The 17,608-nt window shown below is 35.3% G+C and overlaps 1 protein-coding gene across 1 annotated transcript; it reads left to right on the forward strand.

The window, feature by feature from the left end:
• Positions 1–1,157: 1,157 nt before the first annotated feature.
• On the forward strand, positions 1,158–12,142 carry LOC148878580 (tetraspanin-20-like). Its single transcript, XM_088956901.1, has 6 exons — positions 1,158–1,808; positions 2,101–2,200; positions 2,615–2,695; positions 2,803–2,907; positions 4,793–4,999; positions 11,796–12,142. Exons 1-6 carry the CDS (start codon positions 1,498–1,500, stop codon positions 11,889–11,891), a joined length of 900 nt encoding a protein of 299 aa, XP_088813027.1. The 5' UTR covers positions 1,158–1,497; the 3' UTR covers positions 11,892–12,142.
• Positions 12,143–17,608: the final 5,466 nt, after the last annotated feature.

The raw sequence follows: 17,608 nt of genomic DNA on the forward strand, positions 1-17,608 counted from the left end.
TACAACCTTAGTAAAAACCTCTCCTATAGTTTCACAAAAACCTATAGTTATTGATTAGACCTGTTCATGGGCCGGGCCGGGCTTTCACTTGTCACTAATGAAAATATACTAGGCCCGAGCCCGAGCCCGGCCTGACCTAATTGAAAAAAAAAACATTTTTCCCTATTCAAATTAGAATTAAAAATTCAGATAATATTTTTTTTTCTATTTAAATGAACAATGGGCCTACAAGATGGTATTTTTCCCTTTCTTTTATATTTTAAAACACAATTTTACATTCTTAAATCAAAAAATTTATTCAAATGGACATAATCACATAACTAATTTTAAGTTTAATATTAGGTCGGGCCGGGCCGGGCTCAAGTCGGGCTATTTTGACAAAACCCGAGCCCGACTCGAATTTATTGCGGGCTGGGCTTTTTGACCCGAATTTAAGCCCACGGATCTATAAGCATGTTCAAGCCCGTCCGGGGGTCGGGCCGACCCGGCCCATAAACAAATCTATTATTGATTCGATGATATAATTATAATAAACCTGTTGAAAATATTATACATTTAATCGGTACTAGGTAGAACTAGTTATAATTCGACAATAATTAAGAACAAGAATCGATCTATCAGTATAGTCTTGGAACTAGAACCGGCCCAATTGATTCAAGTTCATTGGGTCAAACCCGATCCATTGGCATTGGAAGACCTAATAAAAATGCCATTTACAAGATTTTGGTTCAGAATCAGAATATAAGGATCCTTTTGATTCGAAATTAGAATCAAAATCAAAATCTTTCAAAATCGGAACTAGAATATTGTATTCCCACCTATTTGGTTCAGAGTGGAAGTAGAATCAAAATCAAAAGTAATTGGAATCAAAATTGATTAGAATACATTCTCATTTCCAAGGGAGGAGGAGGAGCAGGAAAATTGGATTCCGATTCCACTCCAAATTATGATATATGGAAAACATCTGACCAGTCAACTAAAATCATAACCGTAGCCAATCAGGTGTTATTCATCAAAATTCACGGGTGGGTTTTTATCGGTTAAAATTCTTGCCGAGAAAGTGAGAAGATCCATTAATCTTTCGACACGTGCGAGAAGTTAGTCACGCTCGAAGGCAACGTGGCGAATATCAAAGGTTCGGGTCCACACTCCTCACCGGTTTTATCTGTCTGTCCCTGGTGCTTTGTGCTTTCCGAGACGTTTCGCGGCTCGTTTCTCGAAAGTCGAAACCCGATCCCAGCCTGTAATGACGAAATCCCAACTTCGCCCACAGGCCACAGCACTAGCTCCTTAGTCGTCGTAAGTCGTATCTTCTTCTAAAGTTCTAATATTTCCAACTGATTCCAGAGCTTCCATTCTCTTACCGCTCTCACTTCCAAAATTGATAAGCAAAAGCAACTGATATCTACTAGTCTTTGGTTTCAATTACTGATGACTAGGAGAGGCATTAGGGTTTTGTTCCTGATCTTCGAAAAGCTTTGAATTTTGCTTAACAAAATGCGTTCCAACTATTTTCGAAGCTTTCTCGCTTTTCTTCTGAAGTTCCTGAATTTCTTACAAACCTTTGTCGGGGTCTCCATTATAATTTACTCCGCATGGATGCTCAATCAATGGAACAAGCACTCTCAGAATCCTCTTCCTTCTCCTCCTCCTTCGGCTCCGTCACCGGAGCTTCCTGTGCCTCTTTTGTTGAATTCGGATATGGTTAGGGTTTTTGGGCAGAACCTTCAGTTGAACTTGGCGGCAGATATGGTTTCTGGGCTAGACGACGGGCTCCAATTTGAATTGAACAAACTTCCTGCTCCATGGTAGTTTCGATTTTCGTTAGTTCTTTTCAGAATTTCAGTGTTTTTTTTTTCTTTAACTCGTTGCTTCAATTGGTTCCATGTCTTTACCAGTTTGGTATTCTTTTTCTTGAATATAGCCTAGAATTTGGTTCTAATGATCGAAGTCGGGTTTTTGTAATTGTTAAATATTTCTGCAATCCGGTTTGGTTGTGATTTTTGTTGTTGGCATTGCACAGGTTTCAGCTTTATAGTTTGACTACTTTTATTAGAATAGTGCTGGATAAATATTAATATGGTGTCGTTTTACTAACAGGTTCATTTTCTCTTTTATGGGAGTTGGCATCCTGCTATGCTCAATTACTTGCATTGGCCACATTGCCGCTGAATCAGTCAATGGCTGTTGCCTTTGTTTTGTATCCTAAAATGTGATCCTTAGTTTTCTTTTTCTGGGCTAAGTAACATCAACATTAATATGAGATAGCAATTTGAGATGTGAAATCGACATAAGCTTAATATTCTTTATATCTTCTTAGGTAGAATCTGCATATGCATTTATTTCCTCTTTTTTTTTCCTTCTTATTTTTAATAGGTACACTAGAAGGTGTCTTTTAAGTAACAGATTTTTATAGATACATTAGAAAGTGCCTTTGAAATAATAACCTGATTTTCTTTTTCTTTTTGGCTCCCTCTGGACTAAATTCCCGATCCATACTCACATTTCAATGGGTTTGATAAAGTTATCTGCATAAGCTTATCAATGCTTTCTGCATCATATTTAATTATTCAATTTCTCTCTACATCATTCCTTAACCTCATAATTTCATCAGTATACCCTACTTAAAACTATTCTCATTTTACTAGAAGCAGCTTTGGTGGCTTTTATTGTATTTGTTCATAGCTGGGAGAAGGTGAGTTTGTCTTACAGTTAAAGCCACTGAGATGTTTTGAATTCCATTTAGGAAAATTTCCTTCTTGTAATGCATCTTCTCTTAGATGTTGTGTTACACCTATGTAGGAACTTCCATATGACCCAACTGGGGAACTTGACAATCTGCGATCATTCATTTTGAACAACATTGATATATGCAAGTGGGTTGGCATCACTATGGTTACAATTCAGGTATGCATTTTTTTCTTAGTTTTGCATTTGTTTTTACAATTGTTATGAAGCATGTACTTTTCATAGAAACATGGTGAGCTATTACAATGTGAAGCACTAATCGAGAATATGGTTATTATTAGTATCTAACATGTTAATGTGACGAATTTGTATGTGTTGCGGTCATTTTATTTTCCAAAGCTTCAAAGTTCCAGACTTCTAGGACCATGCTAACTCATATTCTTGGTTTGATCTATATCTGATGGGAATATTTTATGCCATTAGCATCAAAACTGAGTTTTAGTGTCTACAAGATGTTTATGGAGAGTGGAATTTGGTAGAGGCTCACTATCTTCCTTTTGAAGTATTTCAAATTAAACTCAATGGGAATATCCACTTACTCATCATCTGTCAAAGTGAGCATCCATGTGCTTGTCATCCAATGTATAGTTTCTTTATAAAGTATCCATGTGGCAAGATTTGAACCTCCAGCCTAGGAAATCAACCATAGGTCCAAGATCCTTTATCTTGGATAAACACTGTAGGGAAACTTAAGCTGCTGCATGTGCTTTATGTTGTCACAAGTAATAAGGATGCCATCAACACATAAGAGGAGAGTTGGGTCCTCCTAGTGATGAAGATATAATAAGACTGAACCATGACCAAGAGCAATAACCAGCCTTAGTAATGGTCTGCTGGAAGTGGTCTAACCAAGCTCTTGTAAATTGCTTAAGGCCAAAAAATGGATTTTCTTCAGCTTGTAAATCAATTACTTAGTGAAGCAGATTGGCAGAGGCTTCATTAGTGATGGCAATTTGATGGGCTGAGAGGGACCAAGTATAGCATATTTGGCTGGGTGAGGGTCTTAACCAAGATGGCCCTGGCCTGCATTTGGGTCAGGCCTTGCATGATTAGCTAATAAGTGAAAATTTTACTAGCTTTTAAAAATTACGAAAATTTATTATACATTTGGTTTATCATACATATATATTGCACAAAAAATACACCAAAGTTTTAAATGGAAATGCACATAAAAAAATGCATCTTGAACGAATCTTTTGTTGCTGTATTGACCATTTTTGTTCTTAATACTGAGCTGTATGCAAACTTACCCCATATGTATTTTATGTTGTATTCACTATAAATGCATTATAGATCAGCTGGTTTTGGTTGTAAGAATTAAGCAGTTAAGGAGGAGACCTGAGAATTGGGAATTATATGTAGCATTTGATGGTGTGATAACTTTTTCTTCCTTTCATCTTTGCTGATGAGAATATTATCTTTTGAGTTGTTCCACATATGGAAATTGGTTATATTGGACATCATATTATTATTATTCAATTTTCAAACATGGTGGATATATTTTGGATAAAATTTATGTTATCACAAATATCTTACATTCAAGTATTCAACTACTACTGTGTTTTTTTTTTTTTTTTTTGAAAAAGGTAAAGTTCCAATATTGTAACTGTATGGCTGAAGTGTAGATGTACACCAGAAATCATGTACAATGATGTTCTCTATAAAACTGCTGTATTTCTTATATAAAATTCCGTGTACATTATCTATTACTTTGCTTATTCTCCTTTCCACTGCACATGTTACATTAGTTACAATTTTAAAATATTTCTCATGATGTAAGAAATGAAGTATACTGTGCCTGTGCTTGGGCTTTCAAATCAGCCATCTCAGATTCCATAAAAAAACATTTGTTCCTTGTAACACAACCAACAACACCTAGCTGGTACTAGCATATGTATAGAACATGGTTTCACTGCATATCAAATCAAGAATTCCATACTGGTAGCCTAGTTTCCATGGGTAGCTTTTCATTACCTTATAGAATCTAATAGTATTGTATCTTCAAAAGTGTTCTAAAACGTGTTATTCTTCATGTCATATTCAGGCACTTTCTCTGCTTCTGGCACTGATCTTGCGGGCCATGGTTTCCACTAGGAGACGTGACTATGACAGTGATGATGATTATGCTATTATTAGGGGTAGAACTAGGCAGCCACTATTGAATCCGCAAATAAGCCAGACAACTGGTTCAACCTCAGTTGACAGCAAAGGAACTCACTCTGACATTTGGAGTACACGTATGAGGGAAAAGGTATCAACTTTTAAGCTTAGAATTATATCCTCTTAGAATTAAATCCTTAAACATTCAAAAAGATTTGCGAATCATCTTTAAATGTTGCTACTCCTATGTGTGGCATACATATTTATGTATGTATTCAGAGGTTGCTGAGAAGTGGAATACTAATCTTACATACACGCAGCCCTTACAACACCTAGGTTTGACATCTTCCCTGGTTAGAAAGAGAGGGTAGGTGTTGTAAGGCTAGAGATACTAAGTCTCTCATTTAGGATGTGTTTTAAACAAGGTTTTAAAAACCGACCCGGAACTGTTCTGGCCACTGGTTTCCGGGTCGACGGTTCAACCATCCAGTTCGGATGGACAGCTCACTTCAATAAAAAAATAAAAATTAAAATAAAAACGGTCAAAAAACCGTTCAACGGGTTGAATGGGTCGACGGTTTGACCGTTCAGGTCAACAGGTCATTGATCAATTCAACGGTTTTTGGCCAAGGACCGGGTTTGGGGTAAAACGGAACTGGTTGCCAAGACGGTTCGCAGGCCGAACGGTCTGACCATCTGGGTCAACAGCAGTTTGAAAATATTGGTTTTAAAGACTCCCTATAGTTGTCTAAGATTAGTGTCCTCTTTTTGGGAATATAGTTGAATATATGGTATAACAGCTTCTTGCACAAAAAAACTTGGGAAAAGGGAAATAATGATGACTGGTTTCTCTCTCTCTCTCTCTCTCTCTTTCATTAATAATGATTATGAAGCCTGGCTTCCCCCCATGGGTTTTACCTTTTCTAGTCCCAAATATGTACTTGCTTACAGTCTTGCATATTTATGAATGCATTTGATGTCAGAGATGGTTTCCGTACCGAAGTACTGAAGTACAATACTTGGAGCTGGTTAATCTTCTTAAAAGCAAGGAACTTGTAGGGTTTACATGTGTATATGGTCAAATATAAGGCTGACTGATTTTGAGAGATTAAGGTTAGGTTGGTAGGCATAAGAAGTGGTTTGCCATGTAACTTTTTCTCAAGTTGGAAAATGGACTCCATTAGAGTATTCTCAATTGCATCTTCTTGTGGTTGTTCATTTAATCGATTGGATGTTAAGAATGTCTTTTTGAACGCAGACTTGTAGGATGAAGTATACATGGTGGCACTACTTGAATTCTGTGATCTAGGATGTGAAGGCGAAGGTTTCTATTTTAAAGAAGTCTATTTATCAACTGGTTATTAAGAATGCCTTCTTAAATGCAAATTTGCAAGACCAAGTGTCATGGTGCTTGTGTGTCACCATCTAGATTTCTGTGGTCTAAAAGGTGAAGGAAAAGTTTTTCATGTAAAGAAGTTTATTTATGGACATATCTACACTTTTTTTTTTCTTAATACATACTCTTACACTTCCATTCAGTTGGTAACAAGTGTCCACTTACATGTGTATAACCACACATACACACGTAATGGAACAAAAGTCATAGACTGAATGGAAGTGTAAGAGTAAGTGTTAAGAAAGAAGTGTAGGAGATGTGGAGTTGTTATCTAGGGGCTAGCTTGAGAGGTTTAAGGGTGTATATTTGAGGATTGATTTTCATCAGTTTTTCATTAAAAGAGAGGGAAGACTGTTGGCTACTTTGATCGTCTATGTTAATAGTATTGCTGTTATAGGTAACATATCCTATTGAAATCTGAAATTCATAAAAATTTTTGGCTATTAAATTTGAGATTAAGGGTCTTGGTATCTAAAATATTTCTTGGACATTGAGGTGGCATGGTATAAGAAGAGAATTTCCATTTCTTAGTGCAAGTATGTCTTCGATCTTTCAATTGAAATTGAGATATTTGGTGTTAAACCTGCTAATACTTTAACCAATCCCAATAATTGGCTGACACCTAATTAGGGAGAGCTTCTGAGAGATTAAGCTATGTAACTGAGGTTGATTTGGCGGTTGTTACTAACCCAAGTGGACATCTCTTGCATAGTTAGTATTGTCAGCCAATATATGCACCAGTTTGTTTCTTCCATCTAGTGGAAATTGAAAGGATGGTATCTGGCTTGAAAAGGTTCATGAAGTGGAGGAATCTTGTTTTCTGACTACAGATATCTAAGGGTGGAAGTATACATAGATGTTGATTGGGTTTGCTTGGTGAATAATTTACATTCCACATTATATTGTTGTATGTTTGGGGGTAACCTGGTATCATGAAGCAGCAAGAAACAATACATTATGGCTTGGTAAGTGTTGAAACTAACTAGAGAGCAATGGTAAATGTTTTTTCTAAACTAATATGGCTAATAATATTCTTACATCATTTGAGCATAAGTTTTGGGTCCCTTTAAAGCTATATTGTGACAACTAAGTGCCTATCAACCTATCTATCAAGGCATCTAGTGCCTAGTTGCTTAGTAGCCTTGGTGATAAAATTTTACCAAGAAAAAATAAACTTGAGGTTACTTCCCTAGTTTTATGTATCAATCAACATGGAACAAATTGCAAATTTTCATCTCAAAACATAGCAAGTCATTGCATCTAAAAAACATTAGCATTTTAAATCAATTATTTTAATAATTTGAACACAACATTTAACAAAAGTATTTAATGGAGAAATTGCATGCCAAAACATTATTAGCAACTAAAGAATGCTACAATATGTATAGTATATGATAGAATGCATAAACAGACATAGTAATTATATGTAGCTGTAGTAATAATATTTACAATAAGATGCATGCCTTGTTATTTTTGTGGCCTAGAGGTGTCTAGTCACCTAGATAAGCACCCTTTTTGAGAAAAATAACTGATTTCATTAAAAGAAAGGGAGGGATGAACATGAGGAGATTTACAACTCCTTGTTAACTAAAAAAAAAAAACCCACTAATTACTTGGAAATGTATTACTTATAAAAAAACAAAATTAATTGGCAATGTGTTTGCACCATACCAGTGATTTAAAAGGCGCGCCTAGGCGCATAGGCGAGGCGCATTTCAGGGTATGCGCCTTGCCTAGGTCCTAGGTGCAGCCCTTTCAAAAGGCGCATGCCTGGTGCGCCTGATGCGCCTTGCGCCTCAGCCCAGGCATGCGTTTTTTGAAAATTTGATGCTTTTTTGCTTTTTTTTTTTAACATAATGTCTTCTTAAAAAGCAATTTGGTAATGTAGTTCATTCATTCACTCTAATAAAATGTCTCCTTAAAAAGCAATTAAAACTATAAAATCATTATTTTTTGAGTGAAAACTAAGAATTTAAGACCTAATGTGGACTTGTTTGGGCTTGTCTCGAGGGGGGTGTGGCACAAAGGCGGCTCATATGTTTTACATTACATTAGCTATGTGAAGTACTACAATTGAGTGAAAAAAGAGAGTAGAGGTTTTACATGTTTGAAAATGTTTTATATGTTTGATTTTATTTTTAAATTCTCATTTGAATATGCTTTACATCTTATGTTTATGTATTCTAATTTTAGATAATAGGTTTTTAAAACATTGTTTTAAAATTTAACTTTATATTTTTTAGTAATATTATGTTTAATATTTTTTATTTTTTAATTTTTTGGCATTTTTTTTGAATTTTCTGGCATTATTTTTTATTTTCTAGTTTTTTTTTTTTGTATTTTTGCACCTTGCTTCAAAAAGGCGCGCACCTCGCCTTGCGCCTTTTTTGCACCTTGTGCTTTTAAAACACTGCACCATATGAACTTTCCTTCCCAACCGGGATTTTGCTAGGTTATCTGCCAATTGTTTTGACTATTTGGGAATCTTGGTTCAAAGTATTGATACACCCCTGTGGATCGACAGTGGCGTATTGGTACTAAAAACTCACCGCTCAATGTTTTGTTTAGTTTTTTTTTTTTTCAAAACTTGATTTCTGGAGATGATTTTAAGTGTTTTTTTATTGAAATAAATGGGGGTCCTGAAACACCTGTAAATAGGTGTATCGAGACCAAAAGATACAATACGATACGTCTGATACAGGGCGTATCATATTGATACTTTGAACCTTACTGGGAATCCATCTGAAACTACTTCGCAAGCAAGAGGAAATCTCACGAATTTCTAACAAAAGGTGAGAGAGCTTCCAAGGACCAAGGGTATGTTCAGATGCCCAATTTATGACATTCCTTGAGTCCATTTCTACTACATTAGATCTAAACTACTGCAACTTGGCAATTCTGAGGCCTTCAAGGAGGCTCGAGTCTCTGATTCTGCAGTGCCATCTGCCTTGGAAGGGCCACTAAATACCGAAGCCAAATGTCCATTTCTCCAATTCTAGCTTTGGATGAACTCTCAATAGTCTTCCTGAAACTTCCATCAAAGTTTAGGATGTACTCACTCTCCTGTCTTGGGGTGATTGTAATAGGAGGTTGACAATGAAATGGGGAAGTCAACTTTAATTCTGGCCAATTTCTTCAAGTCACCCAGGTTGAAACCAGCGAAGAGCCTAAGTCTTTATTATTCACCATCTAACTATTGATTAGCTTGGACACAACATTGTAGAGTCTCCAAGAAATTTGTTAGTTTGAGGATTTAATTTGGTAGGAATTATTTTTTGAAGTAATTAATTGTGTTCAGGAATTGTTAAAAATATAGTTGGTACATATTCTTTCTTTAGAAAGATATTTAGGAATTTGGTGCTCCTTAACGTTGGCTGGTTGATTGTGGTGCTCAGGATGGCAGTGTGCAGGGGCGATGTAGGGCTTTTACACTGAAAATCATGTATGGTAGTTTTGTTAGGATGGTAAATTATGATGGGCCTTTATTCATAAAAAAAAATTATGATGGGCCTTTTTCAGAGGTCTTTCCATGTCAAAGCTTGTAAGTGTTCTGGAGGTTTGTTAAATCATTATTATGTTGTGCTAGCTACAAGTCAAAAAGGTTGGTCCAAAGCACATAGGTTCTCAGAAAAGCAAACCTAAGAGGGTCCAGATATTCTGGTAACAAAACAGTGCTTGTTACATCACAGTTTTATGCACTGTCTTCAACAATGAGAAACAAGCACTTCTGAACATAATTGTTTTACAAACTTTCATGAATTCATGTGTTGAGTATAGGTGGCACAAGACTATGAAGTGTCTGGCATTGTTTGTTAGTAGCAGACTAGGACTGCCCCAGGCAGTCTAAATAGAAGGCAAAGTATATTCTACACAAAAACCATGTGTAAATCGTAATGTCTGAGCCAGAAACATAGAACCCCAAGACAATTCAATCTTCTTCCTACCCTCTTCTGCAAGATCAATTGCATCTGGTTTCATAGACCTTTTCTCAGTATTGCATGGATTCTCCCAAGTGGTTGAAGTGTCCATGTTGGACATCTTTTGCACGCCATTATTTTATGGGTTCTTCATGGACACTTTAAAGTAAAACATTTTCCTTTATCTATTTTGCTTATTTAACATAAAAAGACTGCCATACTGCCATTTTTTCCTAGAAACCATTATCAAGTGACAAAGATAAAGTTCTAGACCTTTTTTTTTTTTTGATATATAACAGTAACAAATTTTATTTATATGAACAGGAGATAGTGTACACAAATAGCACCTACTGGTAGCTTACCACCGTATTCCTTGTTAACAATTTAATTTGCTTTAACACATCACTATAGGTCAAAACTGCTGTCTTCTCATCTCTGAATCACCCTATCACCACTTGAAAATCACCTTCAACAACTAATCTTTTTAAATTCATCTCTTTTGCCTTTTGCGTCCCATAGTGAACAGCCATTAATTCGGCCTTTGTAGAGTTTCCAAAACCTTCCAAACCTGAAAAAATAAAAGCTAGTATATGACATTCCTCATCTATGAAAATACCTCCCACACCCAATGATTCCGGATTATCATATCTACTCCAATCAAAGTTCAACTTTATGTAGTCTTCAGGCGTCACCCAATCTTGCTGCATTCTAATCTTTCATGAAGGTGAAATAGAAAGGGTGATATAATTGTTTATTATATGGGTATATAATGCTAGAATACAAAAAATATGTACTATTTTATTTGTTTATGCTTTTCTCTAGGTGTATCTGTGAGCCCTTGTCTTTTCTTGTCAAGGCAGACTCCTAGACATGCATCAATTCTGATTCCTGTGTCCATGTCCATGCAACACTTTTTTCCCTTGTATCTTTTTGGGTGTGTTCTTTAACCCAGTAGGCAAGCTTATATATATATATATATATATATTATGTTTATATAAGGAATGAAAGTAGGTTTCCCAATCTAGTCAGTTCGGATTTGTCCCTACATGACCTGTCACATAGATGATATTTAGCTGATTTGAGCTGTTCATAGATAGAAGTACTCCAGATTGGCCACTTGTTCAATCCCTTTGTCCACATCAGCCCTCTAACCCACCTTGTGTTGACACTTCCACTGAGTGATATTAGCCTACACATCAAAATTTCCAACTTTTCATTTGAAAACTTGTCCCGAGAAAAGACTTTAAGCCGAATTAGTGCCATTTAGCAGAGTTGCAGCAGGACTGTATAAACAAGTGTGCTAATTTGGAGCCCCAAATCATGTTGAAGATCCTGGGTTATTTATTGATTTGATCTGGCAAATCCGTGTGACTGTGAGTCTGTGACCATATATTTAATCATTTTGTAACTTGTGAAATAAAGATATTGTTTTAGCAGAAACAGTTTTGTCTTCTGAATAATTAGACGTGTACTTTGAAATAGGAATGCATAAGAAAAGTTTTTTTATGCATAAGATTCTACAAGCTTTTCATTAATGAAAACTTAGAACTTTTTTATTCCATATTGCTAGTTAGTGTCAACTCTATGCATGAGTCTGAAATTGTTATCTGAGTAATTTTATGATTGTGTTGCAGTATGGATTAAACCCAACAGATGCCAAATGTGGTTTACTGGACCAGAATTCGCCACTTACAAGCGGTGAAAATCAGAAGAGGTGTTCTATAATGTAGGAGGGAGAAATGGGCTGCCAGTTGTGTTGTGACTTGTGAACGCGTGTCAGCAAATACTTGTGTTAATTCTTTCTTCGTGTCTACCCTTCTAAAAATATCTCTGATGTACATAAGCTCGTGAAGAGTGTGCTTGTTATCTACATTTGGTTTACGGGTGGTGAAAATATGATGAATGTTCACCCTTATTGAAAAGAGAGGCTTGTGGTTGGGCCTCTAAGCATAATATAATTTCGTCTAAAAATTTCCTGAAATGTCCAATTCATGTGAAAACTTTTGAATCCGATGCGTGTGGAGACTGTTGATTCTCTTTGTACATTAATTCTTTAAGGATTTGTGAATTTGTTGTGCATGGCAGTATGAGGGTGTCAATTCTCCTTGTAGACTCAAGTTTCAAGTTCATTGAAGGGTTAATGGCTGTATTCAACTGTTGTATTTACCCTCTTCTTCCCTGGAGATTATCAACTTATTCTTATATCCTGCTTGTTAGTAACTTTGTATGCAGATAGCCATTAAAGATATGAAGAAGGTTTAATATCTGCATCGCAGGGTAAGAGATGTATTGAGACATGTTTGACATATATCACACTGCATAATTGTTAGTCTAGAACACTTGGTGCTACTAGACAGCAAAAGACAACCGAAGTGGAAGCGGCCCCTATTAGGGTTAGATGCCAAAAAAGATGTTTCCCAGCACCCCCTCCATCAGGTACCAACAGTCACAATAACGTCCCAACCAGCCATCCCAGCCATACATTGGGAAGATCTCGCATGGATGACAAGAGAGATGTTCCCATGTGCTGCTGCAGTCGGTTGGGACAGGGTTGGGAGCGTTTTTTGGTAGCAGATCCCTGTCCGTATGTAAAGGGTGGTACAAAGATTTGAATTCAAGTCTATGAAATCAAATCACTTACATGGCGCCTACATAGATTCTAAATATGCAACACCACGGTCTCAAGCAGCTCCTTAATGTTATTAATACATTTTTGGGATTTATGTAATTCTTTTTTTTTTTTTCTTTTGAAATGCCCGTGTATATTTTAATCATATCGTTATGTCTATGCATTTCCTGACTACCACCCCAACGTTCAATGTTTATCTTAAAATTTTAAATTGCCTTTTCAATGCCATTATTTGCGGTACTTGGACAGAAGTAATCTGTTACAAATTCCATGGGTGTAGAGGAGCTGGGGGCAAGCAAAAAAGGACGGGTTAGAAACTTAGAATAACTTGGTACTTTAGGTTGTGTTTGGTTTGAAGTAAAATGTAGGGAAAGGAAGGAAAAGGTAGAGAAACTTATACAGGGTTTGTAAAGGTTTCTCTATATTTCCCTTTCTTTCCCTATTTTTTCCTAAAAACAAAACATAGCCCTAGGGTCTTTTTGATTTAGTGGTAGTCGGAATGGTTCATTTTCAGTCTCTTTGGCCTAAACAGTATTCAGATTTCAGAATGGGAATTGAAATAAACTGGAATGAGATTTCATTCCCAATGGAGGGGGGGGGGGGGGAGATAATGGTCATTGTCATTCCACCAGGAATGGAAATAAAATCCGATTCTGCCCAGTCAAACAATTGGAATTGGAATGGGCCGTTTTGATTTCAGACCCCCTATTCATGTGAACTTAACCATACAAGTGACATTGAACAGAATTGAAATATGACTCATGGGGTCCTATGTTAGATAATTGTATGTTGATAATTCATCAAATTAAGATTGCAAATTTTGATGTGGGAATATAGGAACATGGACAATTCAGTCCAATTCAAATATAGAAGAGTGAGGAGGTATTTGACAGCATGGTTGACAACAACGGTAACATCAACATTATATTGTTTTTTTTTTTTTTCTGATTTGATAGTTGTTTTTGTTTTAAAATTTAAAGAGCAAAACCAACCATAAGATGGAACACCCCTAAAAAATCCACCACAAATGCACATGAATGGTTTTGATAAGACATAATACTAAAAAATAAAAGCCTTTTAGAGTTCAATCACCTCAGAATTCATTTATTTATTCTTTAAATGCATTTTCCCCAATTATAAACTCATAACTAATCAATCAATATCATAAAAGTATCATAAAAGTGGTTAAAGTGGTAGGTAGCCAATCAGGTGACTGATCAAAGCTCTCGTGGTGTCATACCTTTCTGGGATTATAGGTTTTCTCTTTTGATAATTCACTCATTTTTTTGCATTATCTTTATAATAATAATAATAATAATAATAATAATAATAATAATAATAATAATAATAATAATAACATTATTATTATTGATATTATTAGTTGGCTTTTAAAAATTTTCAGAAAATAAGAGAGAATTTCAGTAGAAAAAGTCTTTTTAAGGCTCAGTTTGGGACTACAAATATAAATATGTACCATTGTTTTAAAAATCGATTCAGAGGCTGAACCATTTTTGCCTCTGGAAAGAACAGGTCAGACCATGCCATGTCAGTGTCTATATATTTTAAGTATATATGTGTGTATGCACAAATATATATTAATATCAACAAATAATGTATAATTATGTTTTAGATATGATATATATTTAATTTTTTATTTGTAAAAATATTAAAAATTGTGACTTGAGGCCAAAAAAAGTTTTTTTTTTTTTGCAAAAATAGTGGGGCAAGGTGCCTATGGATACATAGATCTCGAAAAGTTACTCCCAAAATAAAAAAAAAAATCACCTCAATCAGACATTGGAGTGCAAAGTCATGGCCTCCCAAAGTTTGCATACACAATTAATATGCAACTCGCAACTAGATCACTAGGTCGACTGGGTCAATAGTTCAACTGTCTAGATCTGACGGTTTTAACCAATTCAATGAATTTTGACCTTTTTTTGGGTTTTACTTAACCGGACCTAGAATCTTGATCAGGTAACAATTCGAGCAATTCAACCAGCCGAGTCAACGACAATTTGAGAACACTGATATATAAAGTATAAAACCTTGTATACATATTTATATTTGTATAATTGTACTTTTCCCAAAGTTCAATTGGGAAGGAGTGCAAATATATGTTGAGTGAAAAATCTTGTATTTTGTATTATTTTATATATTTATATTTATAAATTTTCCAACTTGAGCTTAAGGATCCATGAACAGCGCAAATACAGCAGAGCATGTTTTTTATCTGTAGAGCTAAGGAATCATAAAAATCAAACTTTCCCCTCAACATTCTGTTTCTTTCTTATTTTTTATGAAACCAGACATATCCTTATTGATTTCTTTTCCTTTAAATCTGTGGGTCAAGTTGAACTAAGCTGTTCCATGTTTTTTTTTTCTTCTTTCTTTTTGAGGTAATAAGAGCTGTTCCATGGTTATATATAGGCTTTATAATTTGCACTTAATGAACCCTCCATTCACAATGACAAAGTCGGCTGAACTAACTTAACTTTAGGCTAACAAAAGTTTGACATTTCGATATTGAGCTTTTCGAACCCGTCAACTTTGATAGGCCACCCGCCAGCCTGAGCCAGAACCACTAGGCTGGGTGCAAGTTGGTTAGCTTATTTGAAGACTTCATACAGTATTGGGCCGGGCCCTTGGGTCAAGTCATTCCAATTTAGCAAATGGTCAATGTAAGCCCGCCAAGTTACAGCCTAAACCAAAATCGATGAGCCCAAGCCAAGTTGGACAAGAAGGGCTACGTTATAAGGCTAAACTTCACCATATGAAGAAAGTAATGTGTTAAACCTTTTATGGTGACTTTGGATATTAGTCTTGTGGTCTATAGTTTGCATTGGAGGCCTTTAATTGCAACTGTTAGTTTGGAATATTTTATTATTAAGTGTAATAGTGATTAAAAAGCAAACAAACATTTTGTAATTGATATCTTATGTAACCTAAAATTCTCTTTCTGTAGTTTCGTTTTATCTTATTAATGGTATAATTATTGGTGCATTGAATTGCAATTTGGGTGTAAAATGCTCATCCATTTCAGGTAGAAAAGAAATAAATTTTAAGGTTTTATTTTTTATTTTTGGTCCTTAGGCTTCATTTGCACTAGTGCAAATTCAGGGGACTGCGAATGAACATAAATTCTAATTTCCTACTTTCCTTTTGCTTCAGATTCTATTTTGTCATTTTTTTCCTTCTTTTTGTTTTGCTCCAAGTTACTTTGCTTTCTCCTTTTGATGATTTTGTCTTATTTATTTATGAGAAGTAAAATGATAATGATCCTCGCTATATATGAAAGAGAATGGAGGTAGGAACAATGTAAGATAGTTCAATATCAAGAAGAATATGGATGGAAGTAGTAAGAAATGATTTAAGAATTCATAACTTTAACATGGATATGACATTGAATAGAAAGGAATGGAAAATTAAGATTCATGTAGTCCACCACAAGTAGTTGGAATAGGAATTAAAATGATGTGATCTTCACTTTATATGAGAGAGAATCAAAGTAAGAGGAAGGTGGTGCAAATTTTGCATTAACTTTTTAGATATAAAATTTGAACCACATAAAAGACCACCAACTGGACCGGTTAGAAGTCATGATTTGTTACACATTAAAGGGGCTAGAAGAGCTTGGAGTAGACCAAAAAGGACATGGATAGAAGTAATAAGAAATAATTTAAGCACTAATAATGTAGCAGTGGATATGACTTTAAGATTAACAAAATATGATTCATGTAGCCGATCCCATATAGTAGAGATAAGGTAGGGATGATGATGATGTGCAAATAATAGTTATAAACAAATTGATGCCAAACTAGTGCAAAATTTGCACCCTATCCAGATTTGCACTAAAAACAAACAAAGCCTTAGTGCTAATACTTTGGCTCCATATCCTTGATACCCATTTCTCAATGTAAAGTCTGAGAATGAGGGCTCGGCAATTTTATCCATGAAAGTGATGAAGGCTCCCAAAACCCCATATAGCCGGCCGGCCTATTTATAAAAGTAGTCACATATGATCTAAAAAATAAAAATTAAATAAACTTGGTTTCACAGTTTATACTAAAATTCTCTCTATCTCCCGGCTAATATTTCTCTAGGAACAGTGGCATGACAAATCACAAAAAGAGTAAGGAGTAAATTATTAAATTATAAATAGCCACTTTGTACTTGGAGGCAAGGTTCAAAGCATCAACCTGTATCGGCCGATATGTATTGTGTTGATAGTTTCCCGATACGTCATCCCTACAGGGTAACTGGGCCTTAAATTGGCTCTTTGAACTGATTTAAAAAAAATAAATAAATAAGATATTAAAAAATCACCGACACACAGGCCGAGGGCATATCGGCCTATATCAATATTTAGAACCTTACTTGGAGGTAATGACACTTAAACCCCTGAACATTGTTCTGTGACAAGGATTCTATCACCTTGTCCCTGCCTTTAGAATTCCGTTCCGCTAATTTCTAATAAAACTCCAAATTTTAATTTGTAAGAATATTTTACCAATTTAAGTAGTTTTTCTTCTAAAATCTTAACTCTTACATAGTTACATGTTTCTCTCAATTTTCTATTTTTCTTTGGACAAGGTTAATTTTGAGAACAATTAATGCTTTAGAATGGCAAGTTTCATCATTGTGATATTTATTGTTGTTAGTCTAAAGAATCTTGAACGGGCTGTTTGGTCATTTCAGTTTTACATACACTCCATTAGTGAGTCAGAGGAAATTAGAGAGAGAGAGAGAGAGAGAGAGAGAGAGAGAGAGACGCTCCCTAATTAAATACTTCAGTTCAAAGTCATGAAGAACACGGAC

Source organism: Nelumbo lutea, chromosome 1, assembly GCF_056320005.1.
Source record: "Nelumbo lutea isolate HS-2025 chromosome 1, American lotus-T2T, whole genome shotgun sequence".
Taxonomy (NCBI): domain Eukaryota; kingdom Viridiplantae; phylum Streptophyta; class Magnoliopsida; order Proteales; family Nelumbonaceae; genus Nelumbo; species Nelumbo lutea.

Bases quoted from the DNA above. Each gene is read 5' to 3' on its own strand.
- LOC148878580 (XM_088956901.1), top strand. From the start codon at position 1,498: ATGCGTTCCAACTATTTTCGAAGCTTTCTCGCTTTTCTTCTGAAGTTC. The intron at 1,809-2,100 runs GTAGTTTCGATT...TTTTACTAACAG, and splicing joins AACAAACTTCCTGCTCCATG to GTTCATTTTCTCTTTTATGG. The intron at 5,000-11,795 runs GTATCAACTTTT...ATTGTGTTGCAG, and splicing joins GTACACGTATGAGGGAAAAG to TATGGATTAAACCCAACAGA.